General features: G+C 39.4%; 2 protein-coding genes across 2 annotated transcripts; one reads left to right on the top strand and one right to left on the bottom strand.

Moving 5' to 3' along the window:
• The first annotated feature begins 262 nt into the window (after positions 1-262).
• On the top strand, positions 263-3,919 carry LSM1A (Small nuclear ribonucleoprotein family protein). The gene is made up of 5 exons (XM_028266164.2): positions 263-749; positions 2,082-2,150; positions 2,274-2,389; positions 2,489-2,551; positions 3,285-3,919. Exons 1-5 carry the CDS (start codon positions 689-691, stop codon positions 3,360-3,362), a joined length of 387 nt encoding a protein of 128 aa, XP_028121965.2. The 5' UTR covers positions 263-688; the 3' UTR covers positions 3,363-3,919.
• Positions 3,920-4,538: 619 nt separating this feature from the next.
• On the bottom strand, positions 4,539-9,081 carry LOC114319164 (RmlC-like jelly roll fold protein). Its single transcript, XM_028266163.2, has 3 exons — positions 8,806-9,081; positions 8,056-8,177; positions 4,539-5,028 (listed from the first exon to the last, which is right to left on the bottom strand). The coding sequence occupies exons 1-3, from the start codon at positions 8,945-8,947 to the stop codon at positions 4,702-4,704; spliced, it is 591 nt and encodes a 196-aa protein (XP_028121964.2). The 5' UTR covers positions 8,948-9,081; the 3' UTR covers positions 4,539-4,701.
• Positions 9,082-21,780: the final 12,699 nt, after the last annotated feature.

Below are 21,780 nucleotides of genomic sequence, written 5' to 3'. Positions count from 1 at the left end.
TACATCCCAATTTGGTCTTTTTTTGTGGATTCTAACTTTATTACACTTAAATTTAAATTTTAAATTTTTTTTTTACTAATACTCCTATCTTTTTAAATTTTTAATATTTATAATTACTCAAAAGAAATAATTTTGAAAAATTAAATATTTTTTATTTTGACATTTTAAATAAGACTATCATTTTAAAATATTTCAAAATAAAATAGTAGACTAACAAAATGGGACGGAGACTAAACTACCCCTATAAAATATAATTGACATAGATATGTGTTGTGTATCACTAATATTTTACATGTCCAAGGGAGGGAGGGACTTTATGGTATGGTTGGTTGACATTGTGAAAGCAGTGACTTATGGGACAAAGAGCTTATAAAAAGATATTGTCTTTCTGCCAAAATCACCGGCCTAAATGCTAGCTCAACAACTTTAAAACCCTAGTTCTAATATCTCTATAAGAAAAAGTCTTCTCAAATTCATGGTTCTCTCAACTGTTATATGTTTTTGAGTATTGAGCCAAACACTTGAGCCTTTTTTTTTTTTTTTTTGAAATATTGGGTATGTTCAGATTGGAGTATATGAATTGAAGTTGAAGTTGTGATCAGAAGCTTTATTTTGTTGCCAATGCCATTTCTTGGGGTTACAGAAAAAGTTTTGGTGATTTTGGAAACACAGAAGCAGGTTGAGGTCCATGTCTTGGTCAGGCCCAGATGATATCTTCCTTTCCACCTCACTTGCAAGCTATCTTGACAGTATATTCTCTCTCTCTCTCTCTCTGTGTGTTTCTTTCTCTAGATGTGTTAAATACGTATGTATCTATATATATTTGGGGTAGTGGTATTGGACACTAATCACTTGTTATTTCATACTTGTGGTATCTCCAATCTTTCATCAATTTGTTTTTATCAAATTCAAATTTGATAAAAAAAATTGGCTAAAAGTGTGCTTCAACTATTTCATCAAATATGTATCAAATCAAAGGAGAGGTGATTTTTTCACCAAATCTAGGATGAACCAAATCCATTATCAAATCCCCAATAGTCATATTTTCACTCAAATTTGATGAAATTTTGAAAAGAGTAAGATTGGATGTGGTTTTCTTTCACAAAAAAATGGTTAAAATAGGTTTTTAGGATAAGTTTGGAATTTTGCAAAAAGATTTGATGAAAAAAGTGAGTAAGAATTGGAGTGTTCTATATCAAATCAAGCTTTTAACCAAAATTTCACTCAAATTTGATAAAAAAAGAAAAAAAGAAGAAAAAGAGCAAGGTTTAGAGATTCTTTAACCTATTGCCCTTTTTTCTATGTTTATGTAGTTGAGGGGCAACTGTATTTCTCGTGTAACCTTCTACCATAGTAGAACTGCAACGACCATGGACATAACCTAGTTTGGGGTGAACTTTGTAAATCTTGTGATCTTTGTGTGCACACGTGCTTTTCAATTCATTTATGTTTTTTCTTCTTTGTTTTTCGCATCCCACCAATCTTGGTTAAGTGTTGTTACGGATTCTGAACACTATACATAGTTATGCATACAATATGTATATGATAGATGTCTGTGTGTACACTGACAACTTTGAGTTTTGGATGCTTAAGTGCTTTACAAAATTTACTTGGAACATATTATCATTATGTTCTATATTGGTTTTACCGTCTGATTCCAATTTTTGCTGCACTTTGTGCTTTATTGTGGTTTTCATTCATTCAATCCTACCTCCGCTTTTTTTTTTTGGGGCATTCTGTAAAATGTTAGCTGATTAGTATGTTAATATAACCAGGCATTCGATGCTTCTTTGTTGGCGTGTAAGTATGTATGTTAGTAGAACCGGGCATTTGATGGTTCTTCATAACCTTAACCCCCAAACCTCCTTCTCTCGCCTAGAGATATAACCACTTGAGCAACCAACCCCTTTGCTCATCAGGTTCAATTTGCCGTCCCCACTGGATCGTCACAATGGAACCTCTGCTTTTGAGTATTTGTATTTTACTATTATTTTTGCATTAAGGTTTTTATTTCACACTAATTAGATTGTGCTTTGAAATGTTGCTGAATTTTGCTTTTCCTTTTTTTATTTGTTATACAGAAAAGCTTTTGGTCTTGTTGCGTGATGGTCGGAAGCTCTTGGGAATACTTCGTTCTTTTGATCAATTTGGTACAATCACCTAGTCTCACAAAATACTGAGTTCTATGGGTTACTTTTTTAAAAAAAAATTAATTAAAAGAAATATAGGGAAAAAATCACAAGGTATTGATTGAAGTTCCTTTCCCTTTGCAGCAAATGTTGTTTTAGAAGGGGCATGTGAGCGGGTTATAGTTGGAGATCTTTATTCCGACATTCCCTTAGGTCTATATGTAATCCGCGGGGAGAATGTTGTCTTAATAGGAGAGCTGGTATTGTCTGTTATCTCTACTTTTTGATACTCGGCTATTGTTAATTAACCACTAAAGTGAAATTTCTTGTCATTCTTAGTTTTGCTGCTCATTGTATAGGACTCGGGTAAAGAGGAGCTTCCCTCTCATATGATTCAAGTGTCAGCAGCCGAGATGAAAAGGGTAAGTTCTAATGGTTGATAAAGATAGTTATTTCTATCAAACATATCTATTTTTGTAGTTTTTAGATTGTTAGAGGTTGTGACTTGGAGCGATAGCAAGTGCTATCTGCTCCTAGCACCGTGGCATGAATTCTAGTCACGGGAATTGGCCTCTTCACAATCTAGTGGGAGGAAGGTTTCCTATCTATTACCAAGGGCTGAATCAGTTCAACTCAATGAATTCTTACAATTTTTTAGTATTTATGCGTCAATTTTTGAAATACATAACTTAGTTAAGCAATAATACTAGGGTATTATATATATATATATATTTTTACCACTTGACATGCCACACTTGCTCATTGTACCGATGATAATGGATGTGTTATGTTAGATGATAAATAAAATATGATAAGAAAATGAAGTCATCCTAATATTATTGCCTAATTGAGCCACTCTTCCTTGTCCACACGTGATGCTTGTGTGCTTACACGTTTGGTTTTTGCTTTTTTGACAAACATTCTTGTAAACATCGTATCATGAAAAAAGTTTATATAAGAAAATTGACTAAAGTAAGGAATTTTTTTTTGTAAAAATCATTAAGACAAAAAGAAAAACAATAAACTAGAAAACCGTTTTTAAAACAAAACTAAATAAGATGTGGTTTTATTTGATTTTAGTTGATAGAAAATTTTTATGACCTTTGTGGTGTTTAATGGTTTTGGCTTATTCATTTCATGTTGTTCACTCTCTAGGTTCAGAAGGCTGAAAGGGAAGCCACAGATTTGAAAGGCTCCATGAGAAAGAGAATGGAGTTTCTTGATCTTGATTAGCAGTTATTGCTTAAACATCTCTCTCTCTCTCTCTCTCTCTCTCGCGCGCGCGCGGGGGGGCACACATGTGGGTTCTTGGAACCCCCAGCTCTCTTCGATTGATTCTCTTAAACAAAACAACCAAATGGGAAAAGATAAGATGCAAAGGGAAAATAGCTATTCTTTCAAAGATTTAAACCAGCGAATTTGGGGAAAGGCTAGTAGTTGTCAGTTGTATACATGGCTGTTTCACCATCTGTGGTATACTAGGTCTTTGAATTCTTTCCAGTTATGCCGAGAAAGATGTTTATTGCCTTGTCTATAATCTCTCCTGATCATGGGAGCTTTTTTGCATTTTACACTAAAAACATCATTGTCATTCTTCGCTAATGGATTATCGCATGGAGCAGCAATTTTGTTGTAATCATTCTCAATTCATTTGTAACATGAAGACTATTTTGTTGTAATCGCTCTAGATTCATTTTTGGTAATGGCCTCATGTAGAATGCCTAATAGCCAAATATCTGTAAAAGAAAGGCGTATATATATGAATCAAGATTTTGTATCTTTTAGGAGTATATTTTATCACTTATGATTGTGCTTTAAATAGATCGATAACTATTTGTATCTTTAAGGAGTATATTTATCACTTATGATTGTGCTTTAAATAGATCGATTTTGGGCCTGCAAATGAGACTACCTACTGGCTATTTAGCATGCAACTTGTTGCTCTAGCTTGGTAGAAGATTGAACCCTTGGAGCAAGGCATGCATGAACCACTCTTTCGAGGTGGGGGCTCTGGTCTTAATGCTCCTACTACTGTGGTGTAACCTTTCCTCAAGTTCGTAGCGTTAGGTTTCCCGTTTACTCACAAAGGAGGAGCCACCCCAACCAGGTGGGCGGCCACCAACTATAATGCACTATTTGCACAACAAATCTACTTTGAAGTTGATTTATTCACTCAATCAATTGTCAGAATTTGTATGAGATACCAAGCTAAAACAGAGGAACGATCTAACTAGAAAGTCATTCAACGAAGGATCAATATTTCTATTTATAGCTTATGAGGCGTGAGATGTTGCCATAAACACAAGATGCCGTCATGATAGCACCAAAGATTTTGGAAGAAGGAAAAAAACAAAACATTTATAACCATTACAATGGTCACAAACATAATTTAGTTGAACCAAACACAGATTAAGCAAGAAAAGAAATTTTAAAACGCTCCCAGCCGTAAGGGTCCTATTACAGTATGGAGTTTAAACAGCTCATAGCTCAACTAGTTTGAACTGTGGAAATGTCTAATTTTTTTATATTAAAAAACATATCCCCTGTAAAGTTCAAACAAATTAACTCTCAGTCACTCAGCATAGGTGAGCAACTTAATGAGAGATTCATATTTCGGAAAGTGTGAAACAAGCTCAGAGCGTTTTGCCAGTTCAAAATCCTCGAACTGGAAGGCTGGAGCACAGGTGCATCCTACCAGGGAAAAGTGCTCCTCACCATCCCTCGGTGGAGTTTTGACTGCTGCTCCACTTACTGAGTCAATGTCGATGTCCTTTGTTGGAAATGCACCAAACCAAATGTATGGAGGTACCGTGTACTGCAGGTGCTGATTTTCTACCATTGGATTGGATCCGATGCATGTTAACTTGACAGTACCATCTTTATCATTCAGTTCCATTACCTGAAAGAGAAGGTGGTGTAAGAATACAATTGAGACAGGAATGCAAATAAGTAAAAGCGAACCTAGGTAGCACAGACATGGATACACAACACGGACACAGCAACATGACAATTTTAAAAAAATGCAGGACATTACATGCTTCGGAGACGTTAAAATTTTATATTTTTATAAATTTATTATAGGGCGCTCTGGCGATAAATCCAATTTTAGATTATTCTTGCCTAAAGGTCCAGGCCCTAATTTATTATGTCCATAAGGGTAAGACAATGTGGAATGATCAAGATACCTTGTGCATATATATATATTATATACATTTTAAACAAATCATTTTCTAACTCCTCTCACTCACTCTCTCTACAACTCCTCTTCTCCAATTCCCCTTCGCCACCGCCATCTTCCCTAACCAAGATCGTTTAAGATCAACCACTCAGCAATTTCAGGGTCTTAGCTCTGCTCTGCCTTAGATCGGAGTCTGATCTCCTTCACCGGTCGATTTCTAGGGTTTAGAATCGAAGATTGCTGCTCGATTGCCGCCACCGCGGTCTGATCAAGATCCTCGCCTGAGATCCTCTGCAGTTTGATCAAGATCTAACACCAATTCAATCTCAACAATTCTTTACCATTCTAGATAAAATTTATGACAAACATTCTGGGTATAGACACATAAATTTGATACGTGAGTATATTTTCACGCACTACACCTATATAAAAGCAATTTATACATTTATGTGTGTATATATATGCATACAATTGTTACTACTAGGAAGAACATAGCGTACATAAAAAAGCGAAAAGGTGATCTGGGTTGGTCTTGAAAGCTCAGATCTTTAACATTTTGAGATGTAATTTCGCCTTTGAATCTCTTCACATTCTTTTTGGACTCACACTCGTGCATGTCAGAGAGAGCAATCGCCACCAAAACATCACAGTAATGACTGTAATTATAAACAATTTTTTGTGTAAGTATATATATGTACAAACACATACGAAGTTAAAATCCATGAGCAGGTCGATTCACCGAGCCACCGCAATGACCTTGCAGCCGGCTTTGGCGAGGTCAAGACAAAAGTCTGTGTGTGTGTGTGTGTGTGTGTGAATTCAAGAAAATTGAAGAATTTGATGAAATTAGGGTTTAATGGAATTTGATTTGATTCATTCTGTAGAAATAAGGCTCAGATCTAGATTTGGATTCCTAGAAATGTCCAGATCTGGATTTGGATATGGGTTTGGCTAATATATGTTGAAAAAAAGATAGAAAATGTTGAACATGCTAGGGTTTGGGGAAGATGAGATTAGGATTTACTGTTGATGATAATGTTGTTGTTGTTATTTTGTTGTTATTGTTGATGATGATGTTGTTGTTGTTGTTATTGTTGTTGTTAATGATGATGATAATGATGAAACAGATTACACAAATAGGGAAAGGAAAAAGAAAAAAAGTTGAACAGATAGAATTTTTTTTTTTTTGAACAGATAGGGTTTGATTTGCACAGATCTGTACAGAAAAGAGAAAGGTATAGATATGTATGTATGTATGTATGTATGTATGAATGTATGTATGTAATATGCACAGATAAGAAATAGACAAACAGGAAAATTGGCTTGGTATTTCCAATAGATCACTCTTTGAATTTCAAATAGATAGCTGTGTATTTTAAACCCCCCCCCCCCACCCAAAAAAAAAAAAAAAGAATGTTTGATTGAATAAATAATCTTCACTCTCTCTTCTCTCTAATTTGCACAGATAAAAAAAACTAAAACATATACATTAAAATAATTTCAACAGATAGAAAGAAAAAAAATGAATGGATACTAAAATTTGTATAGGAAATTAAACAGATAAAGAAAAAAATTGAACAATGGAAAAAATTGAACAAATTGATATCAATTTGGACAAATAGATATCAATTTGGACAAATAGTCAAAAAAATCAATAGATAAATTAAGAGGTAAAATTAGAAACAAAATGTTAAAAAGAATTTCTCACCAAACTATGTTACAAAAAGTGGACCTCTCACTAAGAAAAATATCCACTGGATCTAATGCCTTATACCGTTCTTAGTTTGGACTTTTCAACAATTTACTCTTTATTATATGTTATATATATGGATAGTTTATTCAAAGTTAATAAAATAAAATAAAATAAAAAACACAACATAACACTAACCATATATTTCATAACTTAAAACATTAATTTGTAGAATAATAAATACACATGATAGATACATCTTAAACATACTTCAAAATATATTTAGAATGCACAAATTGCATCAAGAAGAATGCAAAATGCTATTACTATGAAGCGATTCATCGCGGGGGGGGGGGGGGGGGGGGGGTTCAAAGATTATTGCTCAAGTGTCCGTGAAGTGTAGGTAAAGTGCCTCATATTATGAATTTATTATTTTCATTAAGACCCGTTGAAAATTTGTTGGACACGCTTTTACAAGTGTCTACAAAGTGTTCGTGTCCAGGATGACAAGCCAGTGTTGGTGTCCAGCATGACAAGTCTCCTTCATAGAACTGTCCGCACTTCTTAGATTAGCAAACTATAGATGGAGAAAAGTACTCTGCTTCCTGTCAAAAGTCCTTTATTTGGGGCTACACAGTAATCATCTGGAAATTTTTTTCTTCCTTTATTTCTCAAAGTAGCTAACTAAATGCATTTTATGCAATTTTTGTTTTGAATAACATCTAAAAATATATGATTGCTGGCTAGTTTTAAATTTAATCCTTCTTGGATCATGCCTCGTCATCAAAAATGAAATTTCAAACAAGAATACTTCGCAGTGTTGTCATGGGTAAAAGATCTTGCTGCAAATATGTTTAATCCATTAAGAACACCAAACAACAGTAATCATGCTCACATGCTGTCCATTCACAATTTTCAATTATAAGCCGATTCATTTCTATAATTGGTTTGTGAAACTCCATAGGGCATCTCAATTAATGAGTGAATTACATCAAATTTTTAAATAGATACTGACTAGATCAGCATGGATTACAGATAAGATGATGTATTGAACATACTGTAATAGGGTCACCCATATAAAAATGCCAGGTTTCTGCGCATGGTATACGATGAAGGTGTGATACACTCCCGGAAGGTAGCAAGAAGTAAATGGCGGTACTAACAGGACGATCAACCTTGTCTGCAGAGAACCCAAAATCAGGACTTTGTGAAAGAAATAGACAAAAAAATATAACAAATTCAGTCGATCAAGATTATTTAAGTAAGATGATAATTCTGATTTCACCTCTATTATTGTTTTCTTTTTTTGTATCAAGTGTTTGGGACACCTGAAAGGGTGTGTTAGTTTCATTGTTTGTGTAAAAAAATCGATTAATCCTATACCCAAGTGCTATTTCAGCTGTTCGAGCTCAAACTGAAGTCAAGTCAAGCTTAAAGAATAGAGCTTAAGCTTTGGCTCTTGAAGTATTGGAGAAACTCAAACTCGGCTCCAATCAACTTGATTACATAAATAAGCCGAGCTCGAATTGTCCCTAATTAGATGCATCCTCCATGTAGGAGAGAACCCAGAAAAGTAAATTCCCTGATCAAACACTACAGTAGATTCCAAAAGTGAAAAAAAAAAAACCCAATTTTTTTTTTGGTTGACTTCAAAATATTAGAATAACTATGCCAATTTAAGAACCCAGATCATGTCAATGAATATATACATAAATGCATAGACAGATAGATAAATAAGAAAATTAAAAAGGGATTGAAGAGATACCCAGATCAGATCCGAAAGATGTTGAAAATGGGAAGGGACTTACATTGGGAGGGAAGCTGAGAAGTGTGGAGAATGATGGAAGAATCTCTGAAGGTTTCTGAGTAAAACCCACCTTCTGGGTGGGAATTCAGATTCAATTTCGCAGCAATTTGTGATGCTGAAACTGAAACTGAAGCTGAATCCATATCTTGTTATTTGAGCCTCTTACTTTTCGGGAGCGAGGCCTCTCTCTCTCTATAGAGAAAGACAGTAATGCAATGGAGACAATCACAATGGACTCTGTGAAAAGTGTATTGACAAAATATATATATATATATATATATTTGTATTTTGCGGTATTTATCGGCACTGAAAGTTTTATTAAGAAAAAATTAATAAAACTTCTCTATAAAAGTTGAAATTTTTCTGTATTGAAGTGAAAATTTTTTATGTCAATTTTTGTTTTTATATAAAAATATTGAAGAATTTTAATTACTATAAAAATGTTATATGTATTTTATCTCATAAAATTTTAATATTAGAAAATTTTTAAAAATTTTCTTTTTCATTAACAAATCCTTAATTAAAAATCTAGTTTTTTATTTTTTATTTTTTTTTGGGTGCTGAAAACAAAGTTTAAATATGTTATGAGAGTAATTCTGATATATTGAATTGAATGAATAATACAATAGTAGAAGCCTGTATATATAGGCTGATAAGAAACCTAGATAAGTACATAAGAAGATAGAGATACAATGAAATTGAGCCTCCGTTTGGGAAGTGGGTTGACTTTTTCGCTTTTTGGCTATTTTAGCCTGGGCTAAAAAGCTTGGTTTGGGAAGGGTTTTTTGGCTTTTTGACTTTTTTGACTTTTTTTGTGAGAGAAGAGTGTAATGATTATGGGTTGGATGTGATGTTTTGTTTTTTGTGGCTAAAATAGCCTATTTTGTCTTTTGTGGCTAAAATAGCCAAAAAAGTCCGGAAAAGCCCTTCTCAAACGGACCCTGAGATAAGTATAGAAGGAGATAGACATAGAGATAGAGATATATCTACAATACAAATAAATAAGTATAATAATATACAGCTAACACCTCTCCTCAAACTCAAGGTGGTAAGACAGATTTCAACTTGAGCTTAGAGAGGAGATCAGAGAAGCGGCCTGAAAGATGAGTTTTGGTGAAGAGATCGGCAGTCTGATCAATAGAGGTAACAAAGAGAAGATGAATAAGGCCACTAGTAACATGCTGGCGTATGAAATGACAATCAATTTCAATATGCTTGGTGCGATCATGGAAGACATCGTTATGTGCAATTTGAATCACACTCTGATTGTCACAATAAAGATTGGTGGCAGCAGAATGAGAAACTCCCATGTTAGAAAGAAGCCAACAAAGCCACACAAGCTCTTGAGTAGTGTCAGTAAGAGCACGAAACTCAGCCTCGGTACTAGAATGAGCAACAAGAGTTTGTTTCTTTGCTATGCCAGGAAATGAGAGAGTTGTCCAAGGAAAAACAAAACCTAGTAGTGGAACGACGGTCAGTAGGATCCCTAACCTAATCGGCATTAGAAAATGCATACAGTTGTACAGAAGAGTGAGGGGAGTAATGAAGACCATGAAATAGAGTTCCTTTGAGATAGCGCAAAATGCGAACTAGAGCATCATAGTATGGAGAACGAGGAGCAGCCATGAACTGACTGACAATGTGACAGCATAAGCAATATCTGGACGAGTAACCGTGAGATAGACAAGACTGCCAACTAGTTGATGATATAAAGTGGCATCAGTCGGTAGGGAACCGTCAAAGGGGGTAAGACGAGCTTGAGGATCAACCGATGTAACGCCCTCAAAATAATAACAATAAACCCATCAGATAAGACATGCATTTACATTTAAACTAACCGCATTCCTTTCATTCATTAGAATTCCAAGACATAAGTATTACATGTTAACCTCATAACAAAATGCCCTACGGGCTTACAGCTTTCCAAGTTAACACTTGGTTACAACAAAGAGTTTTAACTCGTTTACACATTAAGCCCTTGGCTTGAAATTACATGTAATACATCAAAAGTAAAACGACAAAACTATGCCCGCCACTAGCCTCCCAGCTATGTCCTTGGAGGTGGCATGCTTCCTGCACCTGAAAATGATATTCCCATATAGGGTGAGCCACAGCCCAGTAGAAATACACTAAACCAACCATGGACAATGACTAAAACATTAGCAATTGATAGTTGGTCAACACTGATACAATCACATAAATTACATATTTATGTCAACGACTTACAAGTCCCAATTACTTTTCATTTTCCCTTTTTCAACAGATAAGCATGCTAGCTCTATCATCATTTCCACAGATATGTATAAAAACTATATCTCACATTCAGATAAGCATAAAAGCTATACCCACATTCTCAACAGATATGTATGTCAACAATATCCACAGATAAGCATACAAGCTGTATCCACACTCTACAACAGATATGTATATCAACAATATCCACAGATAAGCATACAAGCTGTATCCACACTTCACAAAGATAAGCATATGAGCTCTATCTTCACTTCTCTAGACAAGCATATGAGCTCTGTCTACGGAGTTCATCCCCTATCTCCTCCCAATACCTATCCGGTTTAGAGGTACATCCCCTATCTTCCCCTAAACCGCGGAGTACATCCCCTATCTCCTCCTCTACACATAACGTATATAAACACATTGGTTCTATATACAAGCACACAATACACACAATTAATGTATTCTATCAACTGTCAAGTTCCATGACACATTCCATTGATTAGTTTCAGTTTGCCTAATCAACATGCATTGTCTACAACAATCACGATTATCCTCCACCGATAGCCCAAAGCAGTTATTTCTAAAACAGAAAATAAATGCACAAATGGATATCCAATCAACATTTCATTTCCCCATTTCTCACCAATTAATTACCCCAATTAATTAAACAATGTAATTAGGCCATTTTCCATAATTACCATTTCAACTCTTAGGTCCCATTTTCATCAATGATTCAACAATCATTCTATTTTTCTATGCCAAACATGCATCTAGGTTTATTATGAATAAAACCCCAACTTTTGTAAAATTACACAAAAGCCCCAAACTTTCACAAATTTACCAAATCAAGCCCAACATCTCAAATACCAAAATTTAAAGACAAAACCCATAGAGAGGAGTAGGTTATCCCTACCTCAAATTCGGAGTCCCAAAGGAGATGACGACAAAACCCAACGTGCTCCAAAACCCGAGATTTTCAGATTAAAATGAAGCCCTCGACGATCAACAACCTTTTTGTAAAGGCCAAAGGTGAGTAAATCACTCCTACTAGATCAAAACCTAGAGAGAAGGTAGTATCTAGAGAGAAAGACTCAACAATGGTGTTTTTGGAAAAGTACGAGAGAGAAGAGACAGTGAAAAAGTGATTTGAAAAGTCACAATTTCGGGACTTAAACCCAGTCTTCCGCTCGAGCGTAAAACACCCCGCTCGAGCGTCCACTCACAGACTTCCGCTCGAGCGGCCAACCTCCCGCTCGAGCGCAGAATGCACTCGCCCAGCACTTTTGCAGAACCAGGCCTCCGCTCGAGCTCCCAATCCCTACGCTCGAGCTCACAACACTGCACAACAAGATACTGGATGAATGTATTCCCCGCTCGAGCGCCAACACCTCCGCTCGAGCGGACAGGCCAAAAATCTAGGCAACTAGTTTTGGTTTCTAAACTCAACCAACCTGAAACAAAACCGCTCAACACATCCTATAACTCAAATACAAAGTAAGAAAGGATGTAAACAAGATAATAAACAACTACCAACATCCACGGACACATGTCCGGATCACGGTATAACAAGGGTAAACCCGGGATCGCTATAACCTCCCCCCCTTAAAGAATTTCGCCCCCGAAATTAAACACAAGTTTTTCAAAAACAAGTTTTCCTCCATTTTGAACAATGTTACATTTTAACATTCAACAATTCGACCCATTACCGGTCATCCCATCCCTTTAACAAGAGACATATCACAATATGTAAACAACATATGTATTTTCAACATGCATCAACATTATGCACTATCCTTCCAATTTTAACAATATATTCAACACATATAGTGTCACATTCAACTTCCATATGAGGCAAGTTCCAAACATACTTCCAATAATCAAAAACATTTTCAATGTTTTACAACTTAAGACATATATAAAAGCTCTTAAGTTCAACATAATGTAAAATTTAAATACAAGATCACACATCAACAAACAAGTCCGGATATTTCTCATGGACTTCCAACTCACGTTCCCAAGTGGCTTCCTCCACTCCGTGATGTTTCCACAAGACTTTCACCAAAGGAATGGTCTTGCCACGCAGGACCTGATCCCGCCTATCCAAGACCCGAACCGGTCTCTCCTCATACGAGGCATCCTCATCTACCTCTAAATCGGTCCAATCCAGCACATGTGATGGATCTGGCTCATACTTCCGAAGCATACTCACATGAAACACGTCATGCACTCCGGACAACTGCGGCGGTAAGGCCAACCGATAAGCAACCTCACCTATCTTCTCAAGGATCTCAAAAGGACCAATAAACCGAGGGGATAACTTTCCACTCTTCCCAAACCTCATCAGGCCTCGTCTAGGTGATATCTTCAAAAGGACATGATCACCTACCTCAAACGCCAAAGGCCTCCTCCTACGGTCGGCATAACTCTTTTGTCGACTCTGGGCTGTAACAAGCCTCCTACGGATAAGCTCAACTTTCTCCGTCGTCTCCCTAACCAACTCCGGACCCAACAAAGGTACATCACCCACCTCGGCCCAACAAACTGGAGACCTACACGGTCGGCCATACAAGGCCTCAAACGGTGCCATACCGATACTAGACTGGAAACTATTGTTATAGGCAAACTCCACCAAAGGCAAGTGCCTCTCCCACGACCCACCAAAGTCAAGAACACAACCCCGAAGCATATCCTCAAGGATCTGAATAGTACGCTCGGACTGCCCGTCAGTCTGAGGATGATAAGCTGTGCTAAAGGTCAACTTAGTGCCTAAGGCACTCTGCAAGCTCTGCCACAACCTGGCAGTAAAACGAGGATCTCTATCTGAGACGATCGTCACTGGGACCCCGTGCAATCTCACTACGTCCCGAATATACAAATCGGCAAGATGGTCTACCGAATCTCTCACGCGCATAGGAATAAAGTGCGCCGACTTAGTCAACCGGTCTACAACCACCCAAATAGCATCACTACCCCGCTGAGTCTTCGGAAGACCTACAACGAAGTCCATAGTGACATGCTCCCACTTCCACTCGGCAATAGGCAAGGGTTGCAACAAACCCGCTGGCCTCTGATGCTCGGCCTTCACTTGCTGGCAAGTAAGGCACTTCGATACGAAAACAGCCACATCTCTCTTCATACCCCGCCACCAAAACTGGCGACCCAAATCCTGATACATCTTAGTACCTCCCGGATGCACCGCAAGGCGCGAATGGTGAAACTCTCGGAGTACTTCCTCTCGGCAAGACTCCGGTACAAACAAACGGTCTCGGTATCTCACACTCAGGTCGGGATACACCGTCAAACCCTTCTCAACTTTCCCACTGGAAATCTTCTCTCGGAGGGATTCTACCTCAAGGTCACCTCTCTGTGCCTCTAACACTCTAATCACAAGTGTAGGCTGCGCAACAACAGAAGACAAGGCCGCAGCCTCAACAGATTCGCCCAGTAGCAAATCAAACTCGCCAAGTGCTCCCAACATCACCCATTCCCGGATGGCTATACAAGCTACATCACTAATGGTTTTCCTACTAAGGGCATCGGCCACAACATTGGCCTTTCCCGGATGATAATGTAACTCAAAATCATAATCCTCGATGAACTCCATCCATCTCCTCTGCCTCAGATTCAAGTCTCTCTGTGTAAACAGATACTTCAAACTCTTATGATCCGAGAATACCTCGAACCTCTCACCATAAAGGTAGTGCCTCCAGATTTTCAAGGCAAAGATCACAGCTGCTAACTCTAGGTCGTGTGTGGGGTAATTCTTCTCGTGTATTTTCAACTGACGTGAGCCATAAGCTACCACTTTCCCCTCCTGCATCAACACACAACCCAAACCCTCTCGTGAGGCATCACAATAAACCGCATAACCCAACCCTCTCTCCGGAATAATCAACACCGGAGCGGTGGTCAATCTAATTTTCAACTCTTGGAACGACTTTTCACAAGTCTCACTCCACACAAACTTGACTCCCTTCCGAGTCAGTCTAGTCAACGGTGACGCTAACCTGGAGAAATCTTTCACAAACCGACGGTAATACCCAGCCAATCCCAGAAAACTGCGGATCTCAAACACACTCTTAGGCTGTGCCCAATCTTGCACTGTCTCAACCTTGGATGTATCAACAGACACCCCTTCCCCGGATACCACGTGGCCTAAGAATTTGACTTCCCCCAGCCAGAACTCACACTTCCCAAACTTGGCATACAGCCTATGGGCTCTAAGTAACTCAAGCACCACTCTCAAGTGTGCCTCGTGCTCCTCCTCAGAAGACGAATAGATAAGGATATCGTCCACGAAGACAACCACAAATCGGTCTAAGAACTCCCGAAAAATCCGGTTCATCAAGTCCATAAAGACTGCCGGTGCATTGGTAAGCCCGAATGGCATCACCAGAAACTCGTAATGGCCATACCGCGTACGGAATGCCGTCTTAGGAATATCTTCCTCCCTGACCCTCAACTGATGGTAACCCGATCTCAAGTCTATCTTAGAGAAACAACGGGAACCCTTCAACTGGTCAAACAAATCATCTATACGGGGCATAGGATACTTATTCTTAACCGTAGCCCGATTCAACTTCCGGTAGTCTATACACAATCTCAAAGCACCATCTTTCTTTTTAACAAAGAGGGCCGGTGCTCCCCACGGTGAAACACTAGGGCGAACAAAGCCCTTATCGAGCAATTCCTGGAGCTGAACTTTCAACTCAACCAACTCTGCTGGAGCAAAACGGTAAGGTGCCATAGAAATCGGCGCCGTACCAGGCACTAAATCAATAGAGAACTCTATCTCTCGGTGAGGTGGCAAACTAACAAGATCTTCGGGAAAAACATCCGAATACTCACAAACCACCCTCGGCAACACAATCAGTGTCTCATCATTCTCACCACTCTCAAAACTGGCAAGTAGACTACTAAGCTCACTTCGCCCTCGCGAATCATACCCCGGTGGCAAAACACTACCAACCCGGTCTCCCAAGAAATGGAACCACTCCCCGCTCAAGGTACATAATGTAACCCTCTGACGGTAGCAATCAATAACAGCCCGGTATGACGATAACCAGTCCATACCCAAAATAACATCAAAACCCTTCATGGGCATGACAACAAACGGAAAAGGAAGCCTATAATCGGCGACCTCTATATCACATCCTCTAACACCCTATTTCAAAATCAACTCACCACCCAAAGGCGATACCACACAAATAGGAGATGCTAACTGTGCTAACTTCAATTCCAAAACAGATGCAAATGCAGCAGATACAAAAGAATGAGATGCACCCGTGTCTATCAACACATTAGCAACTGAGTTGCAAAACAGAAAAGTACCTCTCACTACTGATGGAGCCGGTACTAAATCCTGCGCGGTAACAGCATACACGCGCCCCGTAGGCCCCTGGTCTACCTGCTCACCTCTCGGAGCAAAAGACTGCTGCACAGACTGGGATGACGAAGCTCCCGGATTGGCCCTCGAGGCCTGCACAGACTGAGCTGGCTGAAAACCCTGCGTCTGCCTAGAACCAGACGCTCCCGAAGTGGCACTCAACTGTGGGCAAAACCTCTTCATGTGCCCAGGTTGTCCACACTGATAACAAGTCAAGAGCTGCCCCCTGCCCAAACTCTGACTCTGCGGTCTAGCTGAAGAAGAAGCAGCTTTCTGACCCCCACCCTTCTGCGGGCAAACCGAAACCTTGTGACCCAGCTGGCCACACTTGTAACAAGTGAATTCTCCCTGACTGCCTCTCCCCGAGCCTACACTAGGCACTGGAAAGGTCGATCTAGAGACTGCACCCTGAGACTGCTGAGGGTTATTACCCTTCTGTCTCCTGCCATCACTCTGACTATCCTGGCTCCTCTTGGAGCCTCTCTGACCCTCATCCTCCTCCTGCATCATAAGCTCCATATGAGCTGCAACGTCCACTAGGTGTCTATATTCTCGAATATAAGACCCACCAATTCTCAACTTAAGGCCCCGCCTCAACTTCCGCTCAAACTCATAGCAACGGCGTTCCTCAGACGCCACCAGTTCAGGTGCAAACCTAGACAGACTGGTAAAAGTAGCCTCAAACTCGGCCACTGACAAGCCCTGCTGATTAAGCCGGCTAAACTGATCCCTCAGCTTCTCCCTAGCTGCTGCGGACAAAAACCTCTCCTGAAAAGCATTCACAAACGCCTCCCAAGTACCACCAACACGAGCTTTCTCGTACTTCCACCATTGACCCGCATCTCCCTTCAGCTGGAAGGATGCCAAGGTCACTTTCAGCGCTCCGTCCTCGATGCCAAGCATCTCAAACGTCTTCGTTGTCTGTTCGAGCCATTCATCTGCCTTAAGCGGCTCTTTAGGATCCCCGATAAACTCATCCGGATTACACCGGAAGAACTCCCTCTTCAAGAAGGAAGGCCCTGTCTCAGCTGCCTGATTCCCAGCTCTAAGAATACCTAAAGCTCCTGCTATCTCTCTGGCCAAGGCACCCATAGCCTGCTGACCCACTGGCTCGGCCACATTGGCCTGCCCAACTCCCTCCTGCACTGCCGGAATCTCACCCTGTGACGGTACTTCCTGCCTAGCAGGTCTACCACGCCTAGCACCTCTTCCTTGTCCTGACATCCTAATAAAGGTAACACAGAACGTTAGCACATTCATAGGTGTGCCGAAACTAATCACTCACGTCCTAATGCATGGACAACTGTAATTCACTCCACATAAGCACATAAACACATAAGCACTTACGAATTTCATTTCCGGATAATGATAGTCCCAAGACGTTACTAGAGTTCCGGTTAGAAACAGCATTGATCAAGTGCTTTTCCAACAAGACTCCCAGAAACTCAAGGATCCAATCAACATCCTAGAAATTAAATCCCATACCCACATAGTCACATAAGCATGTTATCACTTAAACACATAGCATATGATACTACTTCTAAGTCTCTATCAAGCGAGACAAACCCATTGTGATACTAATCACTTCCCACGTACCCAAAGTATTCGAACCCGGTACGCTCTGATACCAAGTTGTAACGCCCTCAAAATAATAACAATAAACCCATCAGATAAGACATGCATTTACATTTAAACTAACCGCATTCCTTTCATTCATTAGAATTCCAAGACATAAGTATTACATGTTAACCTCATAACAAAATGCCCTACGGGCTTACAGCTTTCCAAGTTAACACTTGGTTACAACAAAGAGTTTTAACTCGTTTACACATTAAGCCCTTGGCTTGAAATTACATGTAATACATCAAAAGTAAAACGACAAAACTATGCCCGCCACTAGCCTCCCAGCTATGTCCTTGGAGGTGGCATGTTTCCTGCACCTGAAAATGATATTCCCATATAGGGTGAGCCACAGCCCAGTAGAAATACACTAAACCAACCATGGACAATGACTAAAACATTAGCAATTGATAGTTGGTCAACACTGATACAATCACATAAATTACATATTTATGTCAACGACTTACAAGTCCCAATTACTTTTCATTTTCCCTTTTTCAACAGATAAGCATGCTAGCTCTATCATCATTTCCACAGATATGTATAAAAACTATATCTCACATTCAGATAAGCATAAAAGCTATACCCACATTCTCAACAGATATGTATGTCAACAATATCCACAGATAAGCATACAAGCTGTATCCACACTCTACAACAGATATGTATATCAACAATATCCACAGATAAGCATACAAGCTGTATCCACACTTCACAAAGATAAGCATATGAGCTCTATCTTCACTTCTCTAGACAAGCATATGAGCTCTGTCTACGGAGTTCATCCCCTATCTCCTCCCAATACCTATCCGGTTTAGAGGTACATCCCCTATCTTCCCTTAAACCGCGGAGTACATCCCCTATCTCCTCCTCTACACATAACGTATATAAACACATTGGTTCTATATACAAGCACACAATACACACAATTAATGTATTCTATCAACTGTCAAGTTCCATGACACATTCCATTGATTAGTTTCAGTTTGCCTAATCAACATGCATTGTCTACAACAATCACGACTATCCTCCACCGATAGCCCAAAGCAGTTATTTCTAAAACAGAAAATAAATGCACAAATGGATATCCAATCAACATTTCATTTCCCCATTTCTCACCAATTAATTACCCCAATTAATTAAACAATGTAATTAGGCCATTTTCCATAATTACCATTTCAACCCTTAGGTCCCATTTTCATCAATGATTCAACAATCATTCTATTTTTCTATGCCAAACATGCATCTAGGTTTATTATGAATAAAACCCCAACTTTTGTAAAATTACACAAAAGCCCCAAACTTTCACAAATTTACCAAATCAAGCCCAACATCTCAAATACCAAAATTTAAAGACAAAACCCATAGAGAGGAGTAGGTTATCCCTACCTCAAATTCGGAGTCCCAAAGGAGATGACGACAAAACCCAACGTGCTCCAAAACCCGAGATTTTCAGATTAAAATGAAGCCCTCGACGATCAACAACCTTTTTGTAAAGGCCAAAGGTGAGTAAATCACTCCTACTAGATCAAAACCTAGAGAGAAGGTAGTATCTAGAGAGAAAGACTCAACAATGGTGTTTTTGGAAAAGTACGAGAGAGAAGAGACAGTGAAAAAGTGATTTGAAAAGTCACAATTTCGGGACTTAAACCCAGTCTTCCGCTCGAGCGTAAAACACCCCGCTCGAGCGTCCACTCACAGACTTCCGCTCGAGCGGCCAACCTCCCGCTCGAGCGCAGAATGCACTCGCCCAGCACTTTTGCAGAACCAGGCCTCCGCTCGAGCTCCCAATCCCTACGCTCGAGCTCACAACACTGCACAACAAGATACTGGATGAATGTATTCCCCGCTCGAGCGCCAACACCTCCGCTCGAGCGGACAGGCCAAAAATCTAGGCAACTAGTTTTGGTTTCTAAACTCAACCAACCTGAAACAAAACCGCTCAACACATCCTATAACTCAAATACAAAGTAAGAAAGGATGTAAACAAGATAATAAACAACTACCAACATCCACGGACACATGTCCGGATCACGGTATAACAAGGGTAAACCCGGGATCGCTATAACCGAAGTAGTGGCAGCCTTGCAATCGGTAAGGCCAGCATGAGCCAAGAGATTAGAAGTATACTTGGCCTGGGTAAGAAAATAACCAGAGGAATCTTGGGAAATTTCTAAGCCAAAGAAGTAGTTAAGCAAACCCAAATCTTTCATCTCAAATTGGTGATTGAGAAACTGTTTGAGACTAGAAAGGCCCACTGTGTCATCTCCAGTGATAATCATATCATCCACATAGAGGAGAAGGAGAATAATACCACGCTCCATCTTACGTATAAACAAGGTAGAATCATGGGCACTGGAGGAAAAACCGAAGTCACGAATAGTGGAGCTAAACTTGGAAACCAGGCACGCGGAGCTTGTTTCAAACCATACAAAGCACGGCGAAGTTTGCAAACTTTGTTTGATGGAACAGAAGAACCAGGAAGAGGTTGCATATAAACTTCCTTAGTGAGGTCACCATTGAGAAATGCATTCTTGACATCTATCTAAAGTAAGACGAGCAACATGAGCAAATGTTTCCTCATAATCAATCCCATATTCTTGAGTAAATCCCCAGGCTACAAAGCAAGCTTTGTAACGCTCAATGGAACCATCAGAATGAGTTTTGAACTTGTAAACCCATTTGCAACTAACAGTACTCTTTCTAGGAGGAAGATAAACCACATCCCAGGTATGAGTTTTATCGAAAGCCTGCAGTTCATTAGTCATAGCTTGTTGTCAAAGAGGGTTAAAACAAGCTTCTCGATAGGAAGTAGGTTCATGGAAGAAAAAGGCAGTAGAACCAACAATATAATCACAGAGAAAAATAGAAGGTTGCCTTACCCGTATAGAGTGACGCTCTGGTGGAGAAGGAACCTCAATGGGAGGTGGAGATAGAGAAACCTCCATAAGAGCTGGAGAAGGCGTAGGACCGTTAGCAAACACAGGATCCTCAGGATAGACGATAGGCGTAGGCGACTATGGAAGCATGGAGCCAGAATCTGCATCAAATTCATTAGAAAACAAGTCTATGGAAATATCGATAAAGGCTGGTGAGTGAGTGGACTGTGGTAGTTGAAACTTGGAAAGAATGAGAACATTTTGTGTTCCCAAAAGACCACATGACAGGAAATACGAAGGCACTGGGAGATAGGATCCCAACAACGATACCCTTTATGTTCTATACCATATCCTAGAAAACAGCAAAGACGAGAATGATGTTCTAGTTTAGTGTGTTCATGAGGCTGGAGTAGAGCAAAATAAGCAGAACCAAAAACTTTAATAATGATATAGTCAGGAGGAGAACCATACAAGTGCTCGTAAGGAGAAGTGTTAGCGATAACAGGTGTAGGGTTACGATTTATGGTGTGAATGGCAGTGAGGGCAGCTTCTCCCCAAAATTTTTCAGGACAAGAAGAGCCCGGGAAGTGTCTAGAATATCACGGTGCTTCCGTTCGGCTCGGCCATTTTGTTAGGATGTGCCTGCACAAGATCGATGAGATAGTGTACCATGAGCTCAAAGAAAAGAAAGAAAATTAGAATCCAAGTACTCTTTCGCATTAGCAGAATGAAAAATCTCAATAGTATGAGAAAACTGAGTGCGGACCATGACAGAGAAATCATAATAATTTTGCTTAAGTTCAAAGCGATTTTTGAGAAGAAAAAGCTAAGTATAGCGAGAAAAATCATCAACAAA

The sequence above is a fragment of the Camellia sinensis genome, chromosome 4, assembly GCF_055761805.1.
Source record: "Camellia sinensis isolate YWXY chromosome 4, ASM5576180v1, whole genome shotgun sequence".
In the NCBI taxonomy this organism is placed as follows: Eukaryota; Viridiplantae; Streptophyta; class Magnoliopsida; order Ericales; family Theaceae; genus Camellia; species Camellia sinensis.
The sequence above is the reverse complement of the archived record's forward strand: the minus strand, read 5'-3'. Positions and strand labels throughout refer to the sequence as shown.

Bases quoted from the DNA above. Each gene is read 5' to 3' on its own strand.
- LSM1A (XM_028266164.2), top strand. From the start codon at position 689: ATGTCTTGGTCAGGCCCAGATGATATCTTCCTTTCCACCTCACTTGCA. The intron at 2,151-2,273 runs GTACAATCACCT...TTCCCTTTGCAG, and splicing joins TCGTTCTTTTGATCAATTTG to CAAATGTTGTTTTAGAAGGG. The intron at 2,390-2,488 runs GTATTGTCTGTT...CTCATTGTATAG, and splicing joins TTGTCTTAATAGGAGAGCTG to GACTCGGGTAAAGAGGAGCT.
- LOC114319164 (XM_028266163.2), bottom strand. From the start codon at position 8,947: ATGGATTCAGCTTCAGTTTCAGTTTCAGCATCACAAATTGCTGCGAAA. The intron at 8,178-8,805 runs GTAAGTCCCTTC...GGTTCTCTGCAG, and splicing joins TTCTCAGCTTCCCTCCCAAT to ACAAGGTTGATCGTCCTGTT. The intron at 5,029-8,055 runs GTATGTTCAATA...CTTCTCTTTCAG, and splicing joins ATATGGGTGACCCTATTACA to GTAATGGAACTGAATGATAA.